Genomic DNA, 22,110 nt, shown 5'->3' with positions numbered 1-22,110 from the left:
TTGCCTTATAGGAGAATACACATATGTAAAAGAAAATACAATTATATACAAGGTTAATAATAAGAATTTATTTTATTTTGGTGAAGGTACTAACATGAGGAGAGAATCCATAAAGTCTTTTTTAGAAAATGACACAAGCTAAATAAGAATGAATCTAAAGCAGTGATTCCCAAAGTGGGTGCCACCGCCCCCTGGTGGGTGCTGCAGCAATCTAGGGGGTCAGTGATGGCAACAGGTGCATTTATCTTTCCTATTAATTGCTATTAAAATTAAAAAAATTAATTTCCAGGGGGCTAAGTAATATTTTTTCTGGAAAGGGGGCGGTAGGCCAAAAAAGTTTGGGAACTACTGATCTAAAGGGTCTAAGAAGAGAAAGTAAAAGGGGAATACATTCCAGATTGCACAGAGAGAAGAGATAATAGATTGTGTGTGATCACCTAGTAAGCCAGTGTGGCTGGAATGCAGAGTGCATGTGTGAAGGGGGTGTGCGGAGGGTAGTATATAACAAGGGCGAGTGGAACCAGATCGTAAGCAGTGGTGTCAAACTCCAATAGAAATGGGGGAAACTAACTCATATATAAACTTTCCTTTGGGCTGCATGTTGACTTAGAAAGCCATTCTTGTTTGTTTGCATTCTTGTGTATTGTAACTTATTTTCTTAAATATTTTCCCATAACATTTTGAAAGGAACAGCCTGCAGCCTCATGTTTGACATCTATGCTGTAAATGAGTTTTATGCCAAAGAGGGGAATTGGCATTTTATGCTATTGATAAAAGGGAACCCCTGAATTTTTTGAATAGTTGTGATATGATCCAGACCTATGTTGTAGGAAATGCATGGCTTTATTTTATACTTCTAGAAATGCCACTGTGTATGTGTGTGTGTAATTCCATTTCAGACAAGACTGTTTACATTCTTATTTTTTCTGAAATTCATGATTTAGGTATCATAAGTAAATGAAAGTCTTTATTTTGTTTTAAAACATGATTTTTAATATAGTAATTTCTTTAAAGCTTTTCTGTTGAATAGATTCTCTCTTCCCTTTGACTAGTTTATCAGTAAGCACCTTTAAAATCTTTCCTCCTTCAATTATGGGGCTGATGCACATGATGTGTCATTTGCAAAAGATCCGTGTAACTTTATTTATGACATTTTGGGGCTTGTTATTTTTTGAAATGTATGAACGGCTCTGTTTGACTGATGAATGAATTCAGAGCATAATGGATGTTTTAAGAATACAGAGAACGCTCTAAGAAATCTCTATCTTTGGCAGCTCTTAAGGATTTGCCATCGCTCACTTCATGTTGCACTGTCATCATTTTCAGGGATGGGTAAAACATTAAGAAAACCTCAGCCATTTAAACCATGCTGGGGTTGTGCGGGCTAAAGCAATAAATCACTCCATGATAAAAATGACACATTTCTCCTAAGAGTACTGTTATCTTGAGTGTGGGCGGGGGGTGGTGCAAAGAGAAGGGAGGACTGATATATGGAACTCTTAGGGAAATGGCAATGCTTTCAAAGTTAAAGTCACCAACTCCTCAGGTGGCATTCTGAAGGAATAGAGTTGTAAATGTCAGCTCCCTGTGACTGGCTCCAATGGTTCTGAAAAATCAAGAAAATGAGCGAAAAAGTCAAATGAAGCCAGGACCCCAGATCCTTGGCTGGGAAGTTATCATTATTATTTTAAAATCTATTTTAAGGGCTTATCAAACACTTATCTAGCTCTCAATCAGGAACTTTTCCAGAGAAAAGTATGTCTAAATTTCAATGTGCAACTTTAATCCCCACTTCATGTTTTCTTGTGTATCAATTTTGGATTTCAGGGATATGTGGGTAATATGGGTAATAGAGAAGAGTATCCTCTTTATTTAATTAAAGGAAAGGCCACTTAATCAACTTCTAAATTAACTATAATGTGTAGCTTGTACTGTTTTATTATTATTATAATATATTATAATGTTATATTATATATTATGTTATATATGTGTGTTGATACACAACTTAAAAAAGACAATATATTGTAGTGCATAGAAGGGTGATTTTAGATTCAAGGAGACCTGGGTTCCAATCCTGCCTCTGACACAACTTATCTCTCCATGGCCATGTCAATCAACCTCTCAGACCCACTTTAAAACTGTAAATATTTGATGAGCTACTGATATATGTTGGTGGAAGTAATTTATATGCTGAGAATTCCTGACACCAATAGAACCTTTGGTCTAATCCTCTTTACATAAAGGTTAGTTATAAATATTATAATAGAATTGTAATTGTCAATTAACTCCAAATTCTTGTATATTTTTTATAGTTATGCCACTCTACCATGGATGTATCTTCTATCCCGAATCTTCTCCAGTTCTGATGTGGCTTTCATCTCTTATATCTCCTTAAACTTTATCTTTGGCCTTTGCACCATGTTAATGACGATAATGCCGAGATTACTAGCTGTCGTCTCCAAAGCACAGGTTAGTGAACCTCAAACCCACTTCTCTCAAGAGTTTGGCAAGATCTCAAGTAATTTTAATAGAACTGTACCTCTGAAACCACAAAAACCAGAAAGAAACTTGAGTTTCTTTTTTTGGAAAATAGTGATTTTTTAGGAGAGAGAGAGAAGTTCAAAGTTGAGCAATTTTCATCAACATGCCTTATTCTTCCTTAGTTAGGTAGAGAGTGAGAAGGAGGATCAGGCTGGAATATTTAGGAAATCAGTACAGATAGGAATAGAATCCCCTTGGATGCAGCAGCTTTAATAGCATGATGTATATGGCAGCACCTGCCCAAAGCCTCAACCATTCCAGGGGGTCCTAGTTCATACCTTTATAGAATTTTTTGAGATAGACTTACTCTTTCCCCCATGCTCTTGTTAAAGGCTCTGTGGCATAGCTTTTGAAGGGATGCATTAAAAAAATCCTTTGTTATAGGCCACCCAGGAGGCCAGCAGCTGGGGAGATTCTTTTGCTAGAAAATGAGCTTTGTTCACTGCCTTCAGCCAATTCCTTTCATTCATCAACATGCAGAGGCCTCTAGACCAGGCTCACTCCAGATTGATTCTCACCAGGGTTATTGGGAAAGAAAGGCAACTTAGAGAAAACAACAAAACAATATGCTGTTGTTCTAGCCATTTTTTTCCCCTTTGGGCTTGGTGCTCTGCATCTTTTTTCTTGCTTGCTTTGGTCTTCATTGTTCAATTCTTGAGAATCCTTTGGTTCTTTATGGGATGATTTTGTGTAAAAAATATTGAGCCTGGAATTAGAAAACCCAGGCTTGAGACTTTACTTCATCTCTTCCTACTGACCTAAAATAAAAAACAATAAAAGAACAAAATTCACATTTACTTTCTGGGCTTTAGTTCTTTTCACCTCTAAAACAGGAACTGGAATAGGGACTGGACCTGGGATTCAATAGGCCTGGGAAACAAAGCTGAGGAAGCTCCCATTAACAGTCTAAATTCTTACATTCTCTGCAATTTATAATCTTAGAATTGTCTAAAGGTAGTAAAATGTACTGTGGATAGAAGGCTGGATTTGTAGTCGCGGAAACCAGAATTCAGATCTTGCTTCAGACATTTGATAGTTGTGTGGCCATGGACAAGTCATTAAACTGTCTTTACCTCAGGTTCTTTCTCTGGAAAATGGGGGATAATAATCATGCCTTCCTCAGAGGGTTGATGGTAAGGATAAGATTATTTATAAAGCACTTTGTAAACTTTAAATCTCTTCTATACATGCAAGTCATAAATATCATCATCACCATCACCACCATCATCAGCATCATCATTATTGCTGTTGTTATCTGTAGTAGTGGTGACAAATTCAAATAGAAACAGGGGTCACTAATTCATACTTAAAGATTCCTCTAGCCCATATCAATAGTTTAAAAATTAAATGTTATCTCTGATTTAATTTATTTTTATTTACTTCGCTAAATAGTTCCCAATTATATTTTAATTTCATTGAAGGCTTCACTGGGGAGTTTTGCTGGCCCCAGGGTCTGCATATTTGACACTTCAGGATCCAGTACACTTAAAGTATGAATTACTTTCGATCCTACAGAAAGTGTGCTTCAGAAAGAGGGCTTGAACTCAAGCCAGTGTGATCAGCATTTTCTCCCTCATTTTAGGATGCCCCTCTTCCTGTCGAATGGAGTTAATATTTTTACTACTTGTTGCTGTGAGGCTCAACTGAGATATATGTGAAATTATAAGTAAACAATTATTCTCAGTACTAGATATATAACTTAGGTGTATGATTATTTTAAAATTAAGCTTATACCTCTTTCATTTGTACTAATCATTTATCCATATCTACATCTTTTGTTGTTCAATTGTTTCAGTTTTTTGGTTGTGTCCAACTCTTGATGACACCATTTGGGGTTTTGATACTAGAATGGTTTGCCATTTTCCTCTCCAGTTCATTTTACAAAAGATGAAACCAAGGCAAAAAGGGTTAAGCCAGATTTAGAAATGTTGCCATGTGAGAAGTCACTACTGAGTTCTCATTCTTTAACTCCTGAAAATTGTCTGGTTCATGATTGTAGGGTCTTTGAACCTTCTTCTCTCATCTACTTTCCCTGTAGGGAGTGTGGGTCCTCATATGCCCGATATAAAGCTATATCAATGCAAATGCTTCTTTCAAATGTTTCCCAGTTTGTAGCAGACAGCACAAAGTAACAGAAAGAGCAGTATGGAGTCAGGAGAACTGGGTTTCTTGACCCTAAGGGCAAGAATAACTGAATTCAAATTCTGCCTCTAACATATCCTAATAGCTCTGCTGCCATGGCAAAATAATAAAACCCAGGTAACTCAAGAATCTGGAAATTGCAGAAATTCAACAATCTTGACCCTAAGGGCAAGAAAAACTGAATTCAAATTCTGCCTCTATCTAACATATCCTAATAACTCTGCTACCATGACAAAGTAATATAATCCGGGTAACTCAGGAGACTGGAAATTGTGGAAATTTGACAAATTTTGTAATTGACACCATAAGAGTTCCCCATTATGAAGAAATCACAAATATGAACCAACCCTTTATTCTTAATCCAATATTTATGGGTTCCTTGAGCTCCAAAGCATTTGATGATTCCAATAGTTTAGGGAATTGGTATAGAAAGCCCAAGAGTCTCTTAAAACCCCTTGTCTCAAATTCCTTCCTCACCTAAAGCTCCTATCAGTAGTTATGAAAAGCGGGGAAGATTACTCAGGGAAAAAGGAGAGGAGTAGTTAAAGTTCTGAATAGACTTTCCATTGTCATAAGATAAAAAATGATGAATTGTATTAATTCAAATTAGTAGTGTGATTCTTAAGGTACAGTGTGAGTTAACTAGACTAGAATGAGTAGAACTGAAAATCTAACCACCATTTATTGTACTGCTTCTATGGAAAATGTGCTCCAGGCAAGCCAACTTATAAATGGACAGTTTGAAAGACAACCCATTGCTGAGTTAGTGCCTGGCTATAAATCAAACAGTACCCTATATGTATAATTTAAGAGTCAGCAGTGCCTTTCCGCCTATTTTGTGGAGAGCCACAAGGTAGCAATGGCCCTAGTTTCCCCTTTGAGCTTTTAAGAGTTCCTATTAATCATCCATCCTGATGGAAGACCTTTCTTTTGGAACAAAACCTTCCTGCTGGCGTATTTTCTCTCCTGAGCCACCTCCTTTTCCTTTTAACTTCCTTCAGGAGTAAAGGCATTACCTGACACTGCTAGGTTCTCTAGTTCTTCACTGACCTGTCAGATTATTATTTTTTTTAACATGAAAGTCCTGGGGTGAGTCATTGCCTCTACTGATTGCAAATACTGTATCTACTTGAGTTGGAGCAAATGAATAATAACTGAACCTACAGACTTTTTGATACAGAAAACCTTTCAGATACAAAATCAGCCTTTTAAAATGAGCACTTCCTATGATCCCTAATTATTTCTAGCTTTTTGCCCATCTAGTTCTCTTTTTGGTAGTGACTTAAAATTTAGTAGCAGTTAGTAGAAGAGAGTAGTAGTAGTAGTAGTTGGTAGAAGTAGTTAGTAGAACATAGAAGAAACTGTAGTAATTGGTAGTAGTGGTAGTAGTTATTGTTGGTAGGAGTAGTGCTAGCTAGTAATAGTTGGTAGTAGTAACTGTAATAGTGGTAAGTAGTAGTCATAGTGTAGAAAGTCTTACTGAGGAAAGATTCATTATTAGAAGTTTATTACTGTTTGATCAGTATTTTTCATCCACAAATTATTTCATTCATGGAAGAAGTATGTACTTCTATATGTTTTCATGGATGAAATCAGAGATTCTTGAAGTACTGAGTACACACATATCATATACACAGAGGCATATTTTATTTTTTATTAAAAAGTTTTTTTATTTTGAATATTTTCCCATAGATGTTTCATGTTCCATAGCAGTATATTTTAAAACAAGATACTCATCTGATTATTTTCTAGGTAATACTTAGCTGGGTGTTCAAAGGCTCAAAGTGTAAAACCCAAGCACAATGCCAGCTTAAGATGTGAAGTAGTTGACAGTTATAAGATGAAAGGAGGCCTGAAATAATTTTTGAAAAGGACCCAACAAGTCTCTGCCAATAAAGAATATTTCACAGTGAAATAAGGACTCAGTTATAAGTTCATGGCCAGTTTGATTTTTCCTTTAGTGGTTGTGAGAAAAAAAATGCTGTCTCCAATGCCATATATCCCTAGTCAGTCCAGCACTAAGCCATTGCAGCAGAGTAATAAATGCCCCTAACCATTTTCATTGATTTGTATAAATATTGTAAGTTTTGTTTTCCCAATAATAGTCATGTTATTTTCATTTATTTAATTTTAGTTATATATTGTGCATCCCATGAACAGGCTGATTCATAGGAAAAACCATAATAATGAATATTTCTGCTATTTGGGAAAACAAAGAATGGTATTTAGCCTCAGTAGTATTGAAGGTTTAGTCATACCTCTTTTGAACAGGAACAATGACTACTATTTTAACTACTTCTCTCACTAATTACACTCCCTTGATAATTGCAAATCTATTATTTTGTATTTAAGTCTTGGCATACACAGTGAAGTGAATCATATGTACACATTTATTATCTCATAAGAGAAACTTTTTTTAAATTTGAGGGTAATGATTAAGCAAAATCAAAGGTGGAAAGGAAATAAAAAAAAGTATGGCTATGATTCTCATTCAGAATGTTCTGATCTATAGTAGCTATGATTAATGCTTTCTTGAAAACTTGAAAAGAGGAAATGAAAAATAATTTTTATATTTTTTTACCTTGATTGTTTGATTAGCTCCAAAAATCATGATGAAATTTTAGACTGGTTTGCTGACTTATTTGTTGTCTGTTTTTTGAAGTCTTTGATTTCCTCCCCTTACTCCTTCATGTTCTAAGTGGGAACATTCCCTAAGGTTCTGCTTTCAGTCCTCTTTTCTTTCCACATTCTTACCTTTGGTGATCTCAGCAACTCTCATGCTTCCAACTATTATATTTATGCAAATGATTCCTAAATATTCATTTCAGCCTTGACTTCTTATATTTTTTTTGAACAGGGATACCTATAAATCTTTTCTACACGATTCCATTATGTTAAGGTATTGGTTAAATTGGACAAGATAGATGGCCTCTGAATTCCCTTTCAATACTCAAACTATGTTTTTGATCTGCAATAAGAGATTTAGAAATAAATGTAGTGATTTAGGGTAGTGATTTTTCCTTGTGTAGGTATTTAATGATCTGTCTTTTCCTTTACCCTACAGAATCTGCAGAATATCTATAATGTTCTCAAATGGGTCTTTACCATTTTCCCACAATTTTGCCTGGGCCAAGGTTTAATAGAACTCTGCTACAATCAGATTAAGTTTGACCTAACCCACAACTTTGGCATTGATTCATATGTGAGCCCCTTTGAAATGAATTTCTTGGGCTGGATCTTCGTGGCAATGGCCCTGCAGGGCACAACTCTTCTTCTTTTGAGAATCCTGCTGCACTGGGATTTGCTTCAGAAACCAAGGTTTGTTTTTCTTTGAGTTTATTTTTCAAGGATCCATTCCCATTTCCTGAAGCAGGAGAGTAGGATAACATCCTCTCGAAAGCTGGAAGATAAGAAAGTATCCGGGCATTATTATATATAGCTCTAATGAACCAAAGTTTTGTAACTTTCTTTTTTTATGTCAGTATAAGTTACCAGTATAAGTATAAATATGTTACCAAGAAAGAGAACTTCAGAGGATAAGGTCTGGAACCTCTGAGGCAATTTCTCTAATTCTCTAATTGACTATTAATCTATTTGCTGCTTTGAAAATACTTGAACTTGAATATTTGTTTTACTTGTAGCATCTAAAGTGAATTGTAGGTGGATGGTGTTATCATATTATTTTCATTGTTTAACATTGTCACAATCAACTCTTGTTGAATTGAATTCTTGGAGGCAGTTTTATTCACAGGAATTCAATCAACTATACTTCATCTTCTAATTATTTTCTTTTAGCAAATACAGTGCTCTTTTTCTTTGCAGGGTAACAATATAAATTGAGGTTTAGGAAGCTAGGAAGAGCTAGAAGTTACATAGGACTTTAAGATCTGCAAAATGTTTCCAGATATTATCTTATTTAATCCTCACAACAACCTAAATAATAGATATAATGATAAAAAATGCAGAGAGGCAGAGTTACAGGTATTGAATTAATTTGTTAATAGACCAGTCAGTATATAAATTAATTTGGTCAAATGACTCAGTAACTATAGACAATTCAGACATGCAGATCATTAAATATAACTTTAGAAGCTCATCATTCAGCATTCCATTCGCTGTCCCAAGACATTCCTATTTCGTGACTAGCCAGTGAGGAGTTGGTCCCTCATTCTCTGAGTCCCTCCTCTACTCCTTGGTTTGAAGATGGAGAATCCCATGCTGTGGTCCTATGATTGGGTCTCACTGGTGTAACAGTGACTCCTCCACTCAATACTTTTCAGTGCGAGAATTAGTACTCTGTTCTGCTTCTTGCAGACACGCCTGACCGAAGCGGATTTTTATTTACCAGTCAAGGTAGAACCCTGATGATATTTTTCTATCGCTCTACAATAGGAGATACTCTAGGATGGTAAAGAAAAGAGATCTGAGGGACAAGCCTGAATCTCCATTCAACATCTGGAAATAGAAATAATTTAATATATTAGAAATAAATCTTCTTAGTAATGACAACAAAATCACTAGCCTTCCTAGTGCTTTAAAGCTGACAAAACACTTTTCCTGTCTTCTGACACTTAGATTCACCCTAGTTTGGTGAGCTGCGCATTATTACTATTGCCATTTGATATTTTAGGGACCTGAGGCTTAGGGCTTTAGAGGCTGAGACCTGGAAGGCAATACGATGTTTTTCAGTTTGTGGCCCGTTGGTACTTTCCCACAGCAATAAACTGTGCCTGTGTTTTACCCTTATGGGTTAAAAAAATAGAGAGAGATTTGTTTCAATTCCAACCGTGTAACATCATATAACCTAAAAGGAAATCTTCTGAGGTTCTCTTTGTTTCCATTTCCAAACAATGGCAAAACCTCTCCTCCACTGTGACTGCAGTCAAACCCTTTTACTTGGCAAAGGCATGAAAAGGTGAGATTTTGCTATGAGCTATCTGAGGGCACCATGATGGGATATGGCATCCTGGACCTGAAGCTAGAAAGATCTGAGTACAAATTCTGACACTTCCTGACTGAGCAGCCATAGATAATTGCTTAAATGTAGTGCAGGGTGTCTTCAAATCTGTTACAGATGGGCTGTCATCTGCATGAGTGCCCAATCAGTGAAATGACAGGCTTTTTTTCCTATTATACTATTATCATACATGAAAATCAAATGAATACAAACTTGATTGTTGATCATAATAGTTAAATATTTATAAAACATCCTCAGTGTATAGATACGATGTAGAATAAGGCACTTACCCAGGGCAAGTTAACCTAGATTAGTCTTAATGACTACTAGTCTACCATCAATAATTAAATTCATTGACTTAAAAAAGAACACTTGAGAGGAGAGAACAAAGTTTATAAATCAAAGTTTAATCTGTAGAAGATCTAATACGTTTTTATAACTTATTTGCCTACCTCCAATCAATTAAAAGAAAATAATCTAATGAATATTTACTTTTGACATGACCCAGTAGTTGTTGTGGAGGTGAATGGAGAAGCTTAAATGGGTGCAACTCAAAAGGCAAAGTTTCTGAAGGTTTCTGTGGATGGGAACAGATGAGTTTATGTGTCTTATCCTCAACCAAGATAGAGTTGGTACCTATGTGTGCCTGTCCTCCACTTAAGACTGTCAATGTTCATGTACATTTAAATATAATGTGTATGTTCCACATATTTTGGGAAAAAACTCAGAAACAATGACTTCTATGTTCTGAAAAAATGATTGTTCAAAAGTCAGTTAACTAACAGTAGTGACTTCTGGGACTGAACAGTGGAGGCAGTGGAGGGAATATTTTCTTCCTGTGTACATGGCCTTTCTGGTGATGGAACATATTATCTACTGATCAAGGATGAGTCTGATTCCTTGGCAAAGATATTGGAATGGATTGCCATTTCCTTCTCCATTGTGTCTCCAATTATAGAAGAGGAACCAAGGTCAATAGGGATTAAGTGACTTGTCCAGGGGTCAAACAGCTATTAAATGTGGACAGATTTTTAGGATTTCCTCAGCTCTTCCTCCATCTTACCCCAATTGCCAGGAGAAAAGGTCATGAGGTCATTAAGATAGAATTGATAATTCTGGGTGGAACCCTTGAGACCTGCATTCAGATATTTTTATTGGTTAGAAGTTCTCAGAATTATGTAAAAACTGATGTGAAAATGTGGCTGACACACTTTGAGCAGTATGAATCTAGCTTATTTAGGCATGCTACATTATATTCTGGAAGGTCTCAAGAAAGCAGTCTATAATCTGGGTGAAATATAATGACAAAGCTTACACTTATGAACTATTTGGAGGCATTTTCTTCACAATAAGTCTATGATGTGAATAGAATAAGGAGATTTATCCCTATTTTACAACTGGGGAAAATGAAAATAAGAGAAGTTAAATCTTCTAACTTTATATAGTTAATAAGGATTCAAATTCAAATTCATCTTATTTCAAGTTCAAATCTCTACCCACTGTACCATAATGCTTCTGCAAGAGAAGCCTGTAAGGGGGGAGGAAGGGTGTGGATTGGTAGATTATTCTAGATAAATAAGTGGCACCATACTGAATAAGAATTAGAAAAAGGAGCCATAGAAGGTGTTGCCATCTGGAAATACTAAGGAGGAAGCTGGTCCATTTTTCTTTTCTTCTCTTATCTTTCCATACTAGAAAGGCTACAAAGTTATGCAAAATAAAATTTATTAATATAAAAGATTTTTTAAAAGTATAAATTCATTTGCAGTAAAGTGATTGAAGCTAAAATGAAATTATATAAAGGATGTCTCAAAAAATCTCAAGTTTTAAATTTACTAGTACTTTTTAAAGCCTAAAATTGACCTATGAACTGATCCAACCATTTTGGAGAGCAATTTGCAATTATATCCAAAGAGTAATGGAATTGTATATTCCCTCAGACCTAGCAATAACATTGCTGTTTCTGTTTTCTAAGGAGATCAGGGAAAAAAGGAAAGAACCTATATGATTCAAAATATTTATAGCAGCTTTCTTAGTTCTGGCAAAGAGTTTAGCTATGAATGGGATAGAGTTAATTCCATTTACACAGAGCATGTTGGTCACTTGGGGAATGGCTAAACAAATTTGTGGTATATGATTGTGATAGAGTATTACTGTGTCATAAGAAATGATGAGCAGGCTAATTAAAAAAAAACAACTTGGAAAGAACTACATGGGACAATGAACAGCAAAATGAGTAGAATCAAGAGGATATTATATACTGCTACAGTTTTAATGCTTAATGAATAACTTATGAATGCCACCTCCAGAGAATGAACTGAAAAATGCAAACATGAAAGATATAATAAATATATGTATATATACACATAAGTAATATGTAGGAATATATATGTTGTTATGTGGAGATGGAAAGCATGGAATCCCTGCAAAGATTCCAGGGGACCCCCTGGAGAACTTTGGGTGAGGGGGCAGTTGAGAGGAATTGGCAGTTACTTTGTGGAGGTTGAAGTGAGCAGATCACCCTGCTTACTACTTCCAGACTTGGGGTTCACTTGAGAGGCCATTGTGGCATAGCCAGTGTGGTTTCTACATAAGGATTAGCCTGTTTAATAGGGTTAGTCTTTATCAACTGGGCAGCTTCAACCTAACAGCTCAGGGTTACCTTTCATTATCCTAAAACCCTCATTAACCTCTCTAGTTTTCCTTATTATTTCCCAATATAACCTTTACCTTCAATATCTGTGCCTGGAAATTATTTGGGGAATACTTACAACTTAGTCTGGACATCTAGTTTGAATCCTGTCTGCTGCCAGTTTTAAGAAGATCATCTCTGTCCTCAACAGTTATATAGCTAGCTTCTGTTTACTCATCTATCAGACCTGTGAGGAATATAAATTAAAGAAAAGGAACATCATTGGGGTTTCAGCCATAACAGAAACTTACCAGAATCTTATCCTGTCTCCATACCCAACTGAAGCAGCAACTGTTAGAGGAGTTTGAGATCCAGGAGTGTTTAGCCCCCTCCTTTCATCACTGAAGCCTGTCAATCTGTGACTCTTGACTTGAAGTTTTATTTGGCCCTGACACATTTATCTGCTTCTCCAAATTATCTGTTATTATCATCATAACAATGTATGTATTACGTATATGTACATATATGTATCTATTTGTTGGATGATGCTTTCTGTGATGCTGGGAGGGTAAGAAGGGGCTGAAACACTTGTAAATAAATTCTATTAATTAAAAAAAGCTTAAAATGTCATTAAGACTTTTGGGACACTCTAAATCAACTAAATCAATAACCACATCTATATCTATAATCTATACCGATAGAAAAATATAGATATCTACATACAATTCCTTTGCATAGAATGTCACCACCAACTTAAGTAACTAGAGAGGCTATTTGCTGGAGTGGGTAAGAAGCCTTGACTTGCAACTAGGCCTGATTTTGAATGTTGACTCACACTTTACAGATGTGATGACCTAGGCAAACCACTCTATCTGTTTGAGATGAATCTCATACTTCCATACAATGAGAGGGTTGGTTTAATGTTCTCTGAAGTTCCTTCTGCCTCTTAATGTACGATCCTATGATTTAGAATAAAAGAATCTTGTTAGTTGAGTTTGACTCAATTTTGACAACATGAAGCATTTCTTTCACAGTTTTGCTTTAGTACTCTAGAATGATTTTAATAATTATTCATCCAATTGAAAAAAAAAAACTTTGTTGTCAGCTCATTCCAGTTCTAATTAGGAAGGTTAATGGAGTTTCTTTTATTTTGACAAATGAAACGGGGGCCTTACACATCACCATTAGAGAGTAGGGTGGTTCAGATGGACTATGGGACAATGAATGCTCTAAAAGGTTTGATAAATGTCTTGCTATTTAAAAAAACAAAACAAAACAAAACAAAAAACCCTTTGCCCTTCATTCATAATATATCCCCATATATAATTGACCTCTTTACATTCATCTTCACTTTCCATTTCTAGGAGCCAACCAGTCTTTCTTGGTCCAGTCAATCCTTCTGAAGACAGGGATGTTCAAGAGGAGCAAATGCGAATTTGGACAGGAAGAGCAAGCAATGACATTCTTGTGCTCAGGAACCTCCAGAAAAGTTACCAAAGTTTTGGCAAAAAGAGTACTGCCGTGAAAGATATTAGCTTGGGAATACCAAGGGGAGAGGTAAAATGGGTTCTATTTCCAACCTCATTTGGGGTCAAAATTATGTAATCATAAGCAGTTGTTCAGATGCATAATTCTATGTTCAGAGAGTTGGAAATCACAGCTCAAAGGGACCTTTCAATTGCAGTAATTTCCAGGAAATGAATAGTAGTGGACTCAGAGAGGAGCTAGGGGCTATTTATATACTGAATACATTTCCAGGATTGATGCTGTTCATTTTCTTTCATGGCATTCTTTTAATACATGTGACATTAGAGTCTTAATGATTGTTTGTTTATGTTGTGAAACAGATTTTTTTGATTGAGTAGGAATATTTTATGGATTAGATTAAGGAATCAACTTCCAACTCTTACTTGGAATTTAATACTCTTTAAGTGCTCAATTAAATATATGTAGTCAAATGAGACCAGAAAGGTAAAGGAAATTCACATACCATAGTACTGAGAGATGTTTTCATAAATAAGATGCTAAATCTAGCTGAAATGTTTAATCAAAGCTGACAGAAGTAGCATAAATTGCTCCTGATTTGCTCTTAAATTGCAGATGTAAAGGAAAATCAGTTCTGAAAAATAATTGCCCATAATGATGGCTAAAAATGAAAATACCTTGCATTTATTTCTATTCTCCCTAGGAATTCACAGTACCAAATAGATATTATCCAGCTAATAGCTACAACATGCTTGTGAAGTGGGAGGTAGACTTTTTAGACCATTTTAGAAATGAGAAATTTAAAGCACAAAAATTTAAGTGACTAACCTAATGTGATTCAATGACCCATATGTGTTGGGGAAAATCACCTAACAATGAGACAGAAATGACAATAAAGAGAATTCTATTCGACAAGTATTGAATAAATGCCTACTGTATTTAAGGCATCTTGCTAAGCACTGGTACTAGAAAGTTTAAAAAATATATATGTATATATAATTCTTGCCCCTAAGAAGCTTACATTTTATCAGGGACTTAGTTACTCCACTATTATCTTTGAGTCCTAACTTCTCTATTTTCAATCATATGGTCTCAACCATGTGATTTTATCATTTTTCTATTCATTTATAAAAAAGACAGTATATTTTGACTCTCATAATTATATTAGTATAATGATATTAAATATAAGAGGAATACCTGAAGTTAATTGATATAAAAATGTTATTAAAAACTAATAGAATCCTATCCCTTGGCTTGCAGAATTCTAGGATTCTAGTTGTAAAATGACACATAAAAATGTTCTGTTCCTTACATTTTGCAGATGAGGATTTTGAGGACTAGAGGATGGAAATAATTTGCCAAAGTATTATTTTCTTTGTAGCTTTTCTGTATTCCTTTTGAAGAAATCTTTCAGAATAACATATTCATTACTTAGGCTTAGTTTTAGATTTAGTTAAAAAAACACTTTACCTTCTGTCTTAGAATCAATAGTAAGTATCAATACAAAGTGACTTGTCCAGTATCACACAGCTAAGAAGTGTCTGAGGTCACATTTGAACTCAGGACCTCCTGTCTCCAGACCTGGCTTTTTAATCTACTGAGTCCCCTACGTGCTCCATTACTTACTGAACAATTAGTCATCTTATATTTATTGACTGCCTACCCTGTGTCATACTCAAAGTGAAGTTCCATGAAGAAGTTAAAAATAAAACAAAACAAAAAACTTACAATATGTTTGGGAAGATGGGTTACAAATACAAAGTAGGAGTTATTGGGACATCGTGATTAAGTGCCTAATGAGCACCTAATAAAAAACAAGTGAATATTGTAGATTCAGTGGAATGAAGGTTGGAGAAGTCAACCAAAGCTTTTTGGTGGATGCTCAATTCAAGCTGCGTTTCAAAGGATAGTTAAAAGTTTGCAGAGCATGAGGAAATAGAACAGAAGTTTATCCCATCAAAAAAGTGTGCTAGTCCGGGTGACTCTGGTTGATCTTCATTAATTCATCTACTTATTTGTTTGTAAAAAAAGAAGAGAATGGATAAAGGAGGGAGGGAGGGAAAAAGGGAGGGAAGGAAGGAGAGAGAGAGAGAGGGAGAGAGAGAAGGAGAGGGAGAGAGAGAGGGAGAGGGAGAGAGAGAGGGAGAGGGAGAGGGAGAAGCAAAATAAGATTTTCTGGGTAATTGAATTTCCCTATCCCATCACTGCATAGCTCTTTGGCATATCTACCATCTGTTTTCTGCACTCCTAAATTATTTATTCTTGTACACAATGTCTGCTAAAAATATTACTTTTGTCTCTGCCTTCTTTGAGCCTCACCCAAATCTATTCACTATGTTTAGAGATATAAAAGTTATCAAAAGAAAAAGAAAAATGAACAGTAGACTTTTGGTCAGATGAGGTCTGGTTAAAATCAGACATCTAACTCTTATTAGATGTGTACTCATAGACATATTACTTAATTTCTCAGACCTCAGTTTACTATTATGCCAAATGGGAGTATAGACCTTTCTGAATTATCTTCATGAGTACATATTTTGAGTACATACTATTCCTAGTCCTCTGGATTCTTTTATCCTTTCTGCACTTTTGAATAAAATCTACTTTTATCTAGCTTTATCCTAGCTATGCATCACATTCCCATTAATTTCAGGGATAACTGTGAGTTCAGTTTTGCCTCCTTGAATTAGAAGTCTAGTTTACCCTACTTTTTATTCATATTTTGTACTTTTGTTTAGAGACATGTATCTTGAAAAATTTTAGAGGCAAAGCTCATCTTTCTCTTTATATAGTTTCTTGTGAACTGTTAATTCATTTGTTCATTTTTTTTAAACCCTTAACCATTTTTGTAATTTTACATTTATTTATTTAAAGTGTTGGTTTCGAGGCAGAAGAGCAGTAAGGACTAGCCAATTGGGGTTGTGAATTTGCTCAGAATCACCCAACCAGAAGTATCTGAGGCCAGATTTGAACCAAATCTAGACATGACTCCATGTTCACTGAACTACCTAGTTGCTACTAATTCTTTATAAATTTAATTTGCTATTTTTACTGTATTTTATAAGGATGATATTAGAAATTAAATCTTGTTATATTAATTTAGAGATAAGAAGTAGAGAAGCTGGCTTGAGAAAGAATTGGAGTTTTGAACAGATCTGAGAGAGTGTCAGTTTCAAATGTTGACAGTTTAATGGTTTTTCTATGGCAGTTACTCATTCTCTCTCTCTCTCTCTCTTTCTCTCTTTCTCTCTCTCTTTCTCTCTCTCTGTCTCTTTCTCTCTCTCTCTCTCTGTGCTTAGAGGAGGTGACATCTTCTTTTCTCTATCCTTACTGTCTGAGGAAAAAGTGTGAGAAGACCAAAGCAAGACCTAGTCTTTGGTTTGGACTCTGAGTCCACTAAAGCTCAGAGTCCTAACTTGGCTCTTGCGGAGGCTCAGCCAGCTGGTCTTTATTATTTTTATAACTTCTTATAAGGATAATAGTGTTAGTTTACTGTAGAATAGTGAAAATTTAGGTTAGTCAGGCCAGGAAGGATCAGTGTAGCCTGTGAAAACAGGAGAAGTGGTTCCTTGTGGAACCAGGGAGTTTTATTTGGGTGAAGTTAGAATCCCTTAAAGTTAGAAATCTTTTTTTAATCCTTATATTCTCAATAAATAGTTTATTTTTATATAACAAGAGTGTCCTTAGCATCCTTGCACCTGGCCCTGAAGAGAAGTTCACTTATGAGTTTCACTTCAATTATATAAACTGAAGATACTTTGTAAGCACAACAAGCAGAGTATCAAATCAGTTTATAAAATCAATAATCAGTTCATTCTCTATTATTTTTACAATTTGTACCTGAAATTGTATAGCTTTTTGATTTCCTATTCCTTTTCAGTTTTAAACTGTCTTGGTAAGATTCAAAAGCTTCAAGAAAAATATATTTGATTGATTTTTTGACCCTCATTAGGTATACTCCATCCCTGACAAAGAATCTATGATTCCTATATTTAAAGGCATGGTCAACACATGAAAATCTGATTTCAGGCACTTTTTAAAGTGGGTATTCACTCCCCAAACTATTTTATTTGTTCTTTATCACCTATCTTCAGGCAGCACTAGCAAGGAAAATACCAGCTGTCCTCCCAAGACCTATTTTTTTTTTGCCCAGGATTTCAAAATTCCTAGCCTTATTATCTATTTTTCCTGCTACTATTGCTTGTCCCTGTATAAATCATCAGATAAGGTTTGACAAGTTTCAGTAGGCTCTCTGCCAAGTACTGAATGCCTGCCAACAGTTCTTTCTATTGTTCGCATCTGCTTGACAAATAACTGCTTTGTATTGCTCGTCAGAGAGTGACCAACCTCCACTTCTTCCTCCTATTATTGCTGAATAACTTCTCTCCAGATTGAGCCTGTTAGTCCACATCATTATTCCTTGGAATATATGAAGCTTCTTCCTTTGGAGAGTATCCATTTTCTTCTTTAAAAGAAAGAGCCCTATGGCAATTACTTAGCTTTAAATGTTCAGTCATCCTTCCCATCCCTTTGTCATCGGGACTACTTTTGATCTTACTGGCAGAGGTTAGGATTCCCTTCTAAAAATAGCTCTAAATCTATAAAGTTATAAGCAATATAATTCATTACTCTTCTTGGTAATTTTATGATGAAATTTTTATGGCAAATGTCAAACTGGTGAGTCATGAACAAACTTATTTTCCCAAATGTGCATCTTGCCATCACCATTCCATGCTAACTCGCCTAGCAGATTTGGAATAGCAATGAGCAGATTCTTGCTAAGTCTTAAGGCAAAATGAAGCTGCTCATAGCTTTCTTCTATGCAAATATCTCAAGTAGGAATCCAAATGGCCAGGTAAGATTCTAATAAAAGTAATTGTCTATCTTCTCTTCTTTCTTTCTCCTGATTGACTTTATTTATTTATTTGTACTTTCCTGTTAGCACTGGTCTTAAGACACTATTCCAAATCTTTGATATCACAGATATTGTGAATGGTAATGGCAAGATGCATTTTTGTGACAAATAAATGAAGCCTGGCTTAAATCATGTGGATGTCAGAAGACCTGAGTTTAAAAACAACTTTATCACAAGGGATCTACGAACAGGAGCAAATAAATTAAATTCCGCAGGGCTGTGCTTTCTCTTCTCTAAAATGAAGAAGTTAGAGGAGGTCATGTTGAACAGTTGATACAGTACTGGTACTGGAGTGGAAGGACTTGGGTTCAAATCCTGCCACTGACATTTATTACTTGTATGATCTTTGACAAGTCACTTACCCTTCAGAGGCTACAGTTTTTCTGTCTGTAAATGAAGGAGCTGAATTTAATAGTTTCTATGGTACTTTCCTTTGGCCTATGACATTTAATAATAAATCCCAGAGCCAAGAATTTAGTATAAATTTTAGATGAAAATAAATCCCATCTGCTATGATGGTTCTGATAATTTTTCTTCTCTCTTTTCTTTGGTGGTCAGTGTTTTGGCCTCCTGGGAGTGAATGGAGCTGGGAAAAGTACAACATTCAAAATGCTGACTGGTGATATCTCTCCATCTTCAGGACATGCTGCCATCAGGAATCCAGGAGGGTAAATGAGGATTTTTCTCTTTAATTTATCTTTTTAAAAAATATTAAGAGCAAATAAGAAATAGAAAAGGGGACCTGAGTAGTGTTATTGGATAGAGCCAATATTTTTACAAGTTACTAGAATAAGAACAACTGGTGGGCCTGTCCTGGATTAAAATGATCCCAGGTTAGCCTGGAACAGATTAAGAAGCTTAAAGCTGAACTAACATAGTGAGAAAGGACCAGTTGTGTTGTTTTATCATTTTTCCCATAGATACATTACAACCCATTGGAGTATTCTCTATTATGTTTATTGTATCACAAATGAGTTTCTATGTGTTTCTGAAGAGCCATGGGTGAATATTTCAAAGCACCCAAATAATTGAAATTATATTTTAAAAAATCCATGATGCCTGATTGTACAAGCCCTAAAATTTGATTATATAAATAATTAGTAAATTCTCAATACCTTCTTTACTTTTACAATCATTGTTACTTGCTCAGTATATCAGGACCTTTCACTATCAAGCTTCAATGGATGTGGAATTTCATCCATATAGATATTTCCTGCTATCAGTATTATCAATGCATCCATGTAGACATCGAGCCTTTTTTGCCTTTGTATCCCAGGTCCTTTTTCTCTCATAGATCCTTCACAGGTGACCCATCCAATGTGTTGGAGTTAGGTGGCACAGTGGAGAGAGTGTTGGACTTGGAGTCAGGGAATTCTGTGTTTGAATTCTGCCCTAGACATTTGCTATTCATGTGATCCTGGACAAGACACTTCATCTTCTTCAGCCTCAGTTTCTTAATCTGTAAAATAGGAATCTATAAAATAATGCCTATTTTCTAGCATTGTTCTGAGCATCAAAGGAGGTAAAGTGCTTTCCAAAACTCAAAGTACTCTAAATGTGGGGGTTTTCTACTATATCATTTTATATTTTATGAGGACTCAAGCAATACTTACACTGTCTCTTTATTACCATTCACTCTCTACATGAGTGGCCTGCCCTCTTTTCTGATCAGATATTTCCTTGATAGTTAAGCCATGCATGGGGGTAAAATGGGAAATGGACTGTAGTCTACTTGTGCAAACCAGACAATTCCCTACTACACTCTGGGTGACATTACACTGATTCTTTGAGTACTTTGACGTCCTAGCATCTGCAGACATGAAGAAACACTGAAAGAAGGTTAGTGTTAAAAAAATGGACTCTTGTTTTGGGGAGGGCAGCTTTAGAAGCATGTTTAGTTTCCAAAGTGCAATCAAGTCCACCCTTTTCCTCTTGATCAGTTCTGTTCTAGAGTTGTTGACCTCCTTATAGTTATCTCAAGATGGAGTTGTTTATATCTGAAGATGGTAAAATCTGGGGAAATGTGGTGCTGGTGAGGAAGAGAAAGTTGAATTTAAAACAAAGAAGCTCATGGAATATCATTGTGAAATATCAGAATAATAGCTCACATTTATAGCTATTTTTAGCTAAGAAGCCCTTCATATTTTCTATTTAATTTGAGCATCAATGTAAAAAGTTTTATGTAGGTACTGGGAGATATCCATAGCAGAATGACAGGAGCCTCTCTCCTAAAGAGATTATAATCTATTTGGTTTATAAACTGGATACACATCCAAAATTAGCAAGAGGAGGGACTATACTATAGGTGCCAAAACTGTAAAGATTTGATTCTCATACCTTATCAATCAACCAATTAATCAAGTGAATTTTATTAAGTGGTCACCGTAATTAAGCAGTCACTAAACTAAGTATTAGAAATCAAAGACTGAAATAAAAAACAGTGCCTGGCCTTAACTCAAGGAAGTTACATTATTGAGGTGTGTGTGTGTGTATGTGTGTGTGTGTGTGTGTATTTCATTTTTTTCTCCTATAATAACCCCACATGAGAAAGGAGCTAACTAAGCCCTATGCCAAATGCTAGAGATAGAGGGAAATTGAAAACAATAAAACAAAAACCACTTGTGATGTAGGGAGTACTTGCAGCTTCCCCATATGCTAGATGAGGGATTGAGGTTTAGAGAGGGTTAATCACTTGCCCAGCATCCCACAAATGGTTACTGGCAAAGCTGGTCTAGAATTTGGGTCTTTGGATTCCACATCAGTGTTGTTGCCACCAAGCTAGCTTGTGAAATAGTCTCGTCTTCCATGTATATTTTCTGTCTTCTATGTATATTTCTTTTTCCAGCAGGACTAAACCTCCCCAGAGAAGTTAATTTAAAAAAGAAAAGGAATTGAAATAAATTTTAGTTAGAAATTTTCATGTAAAAGACAGGAAAATAGCTTTTAAGTTAATTAAACAGCAAACTTTTGTTAGGTAATGAGCATGCCATGCACACATTGCCCCTAGGAGATTGTAATACAGACAAAAATGAAATAATTCCTTCTCACAAGAAGTTTACATTCTGTTGAAAGTCTGGAATGACCTGTGTGTTGATTTCTTTCTTCTGATCCGTCCTGTGATTTCATCTATGCCTGGAGTTACGGGTGATTCGAGGACTTTCTTCCTCCAGTGATGGTTATTTCCTGCCTTAGGTGACTTATAGTCTTGGCGAGTTGACCGAGCCATTGAGAGGTTAAAGGGCTTGACCAGTTTGTGCCACAGGTTGTACTTGACCAGATCTTTCTGACTTTGAGAGCATCTTCCTATCCCACCTGACACAGGGAACTTGAGGTAGCAGCAGATTGGAGATGGGACATGTGACACTGGGAGGAGACCTACTCCAATCTGCAGACATCTCCTGGAATAAGCCATAAAACCACACCATGTGTTACCCAAAT

The 22,110-nt window shown here is 35.7% G+C and overlaps 1 protein-coding gene across 1 annotated transcript in view; it reads left to right on the top strand.

The window, feature by feature from the left end:
* ABCA13 (ATP binding cassette subfamily A member 13) overlaps nucleotides 1-22,110 on the top strand; it is a 474,630-nt gene that overhangs the window by 347,142 nt on the left and 105,378 nt on the right. Inside the window, 4 exon segments of the mRNA XM_044676455.1 lie at nucleotides 2,313-2,469; nucleotides 7,748-8,001; nucleotides 13,637-13,829; nucleotides 19,231-19,340. Of these exon segments, the coding sequence (XP_044532390.1) occupies nucleotides 2,313-2,469; nucleotides 7,748-8,001; nucleotides 13,637-13,829; nucleotides 19,231-19,340 (714 nt within the window).

This window comes from Gracilinanus agilis, chromosome 1 (assembly GCF_016433145.1).
Source record: "Gracilinanus agilis isolate LMUSP501 chromosome 1, AgileGrace, whole genome shotgun sequence".
NCBI classification, from domain to species: Eukaryota; Metazoa; Chordata; class Mammalia; order Didelphimorphia; family Didelphidae; genus Gracilinanus; species Gracilinanus agilis.
The sequence above is the reverse complement of the archived record's forward strand: the minus strand, read 5'-3'. Positions and strand labels throughout refer to the sequence as shown.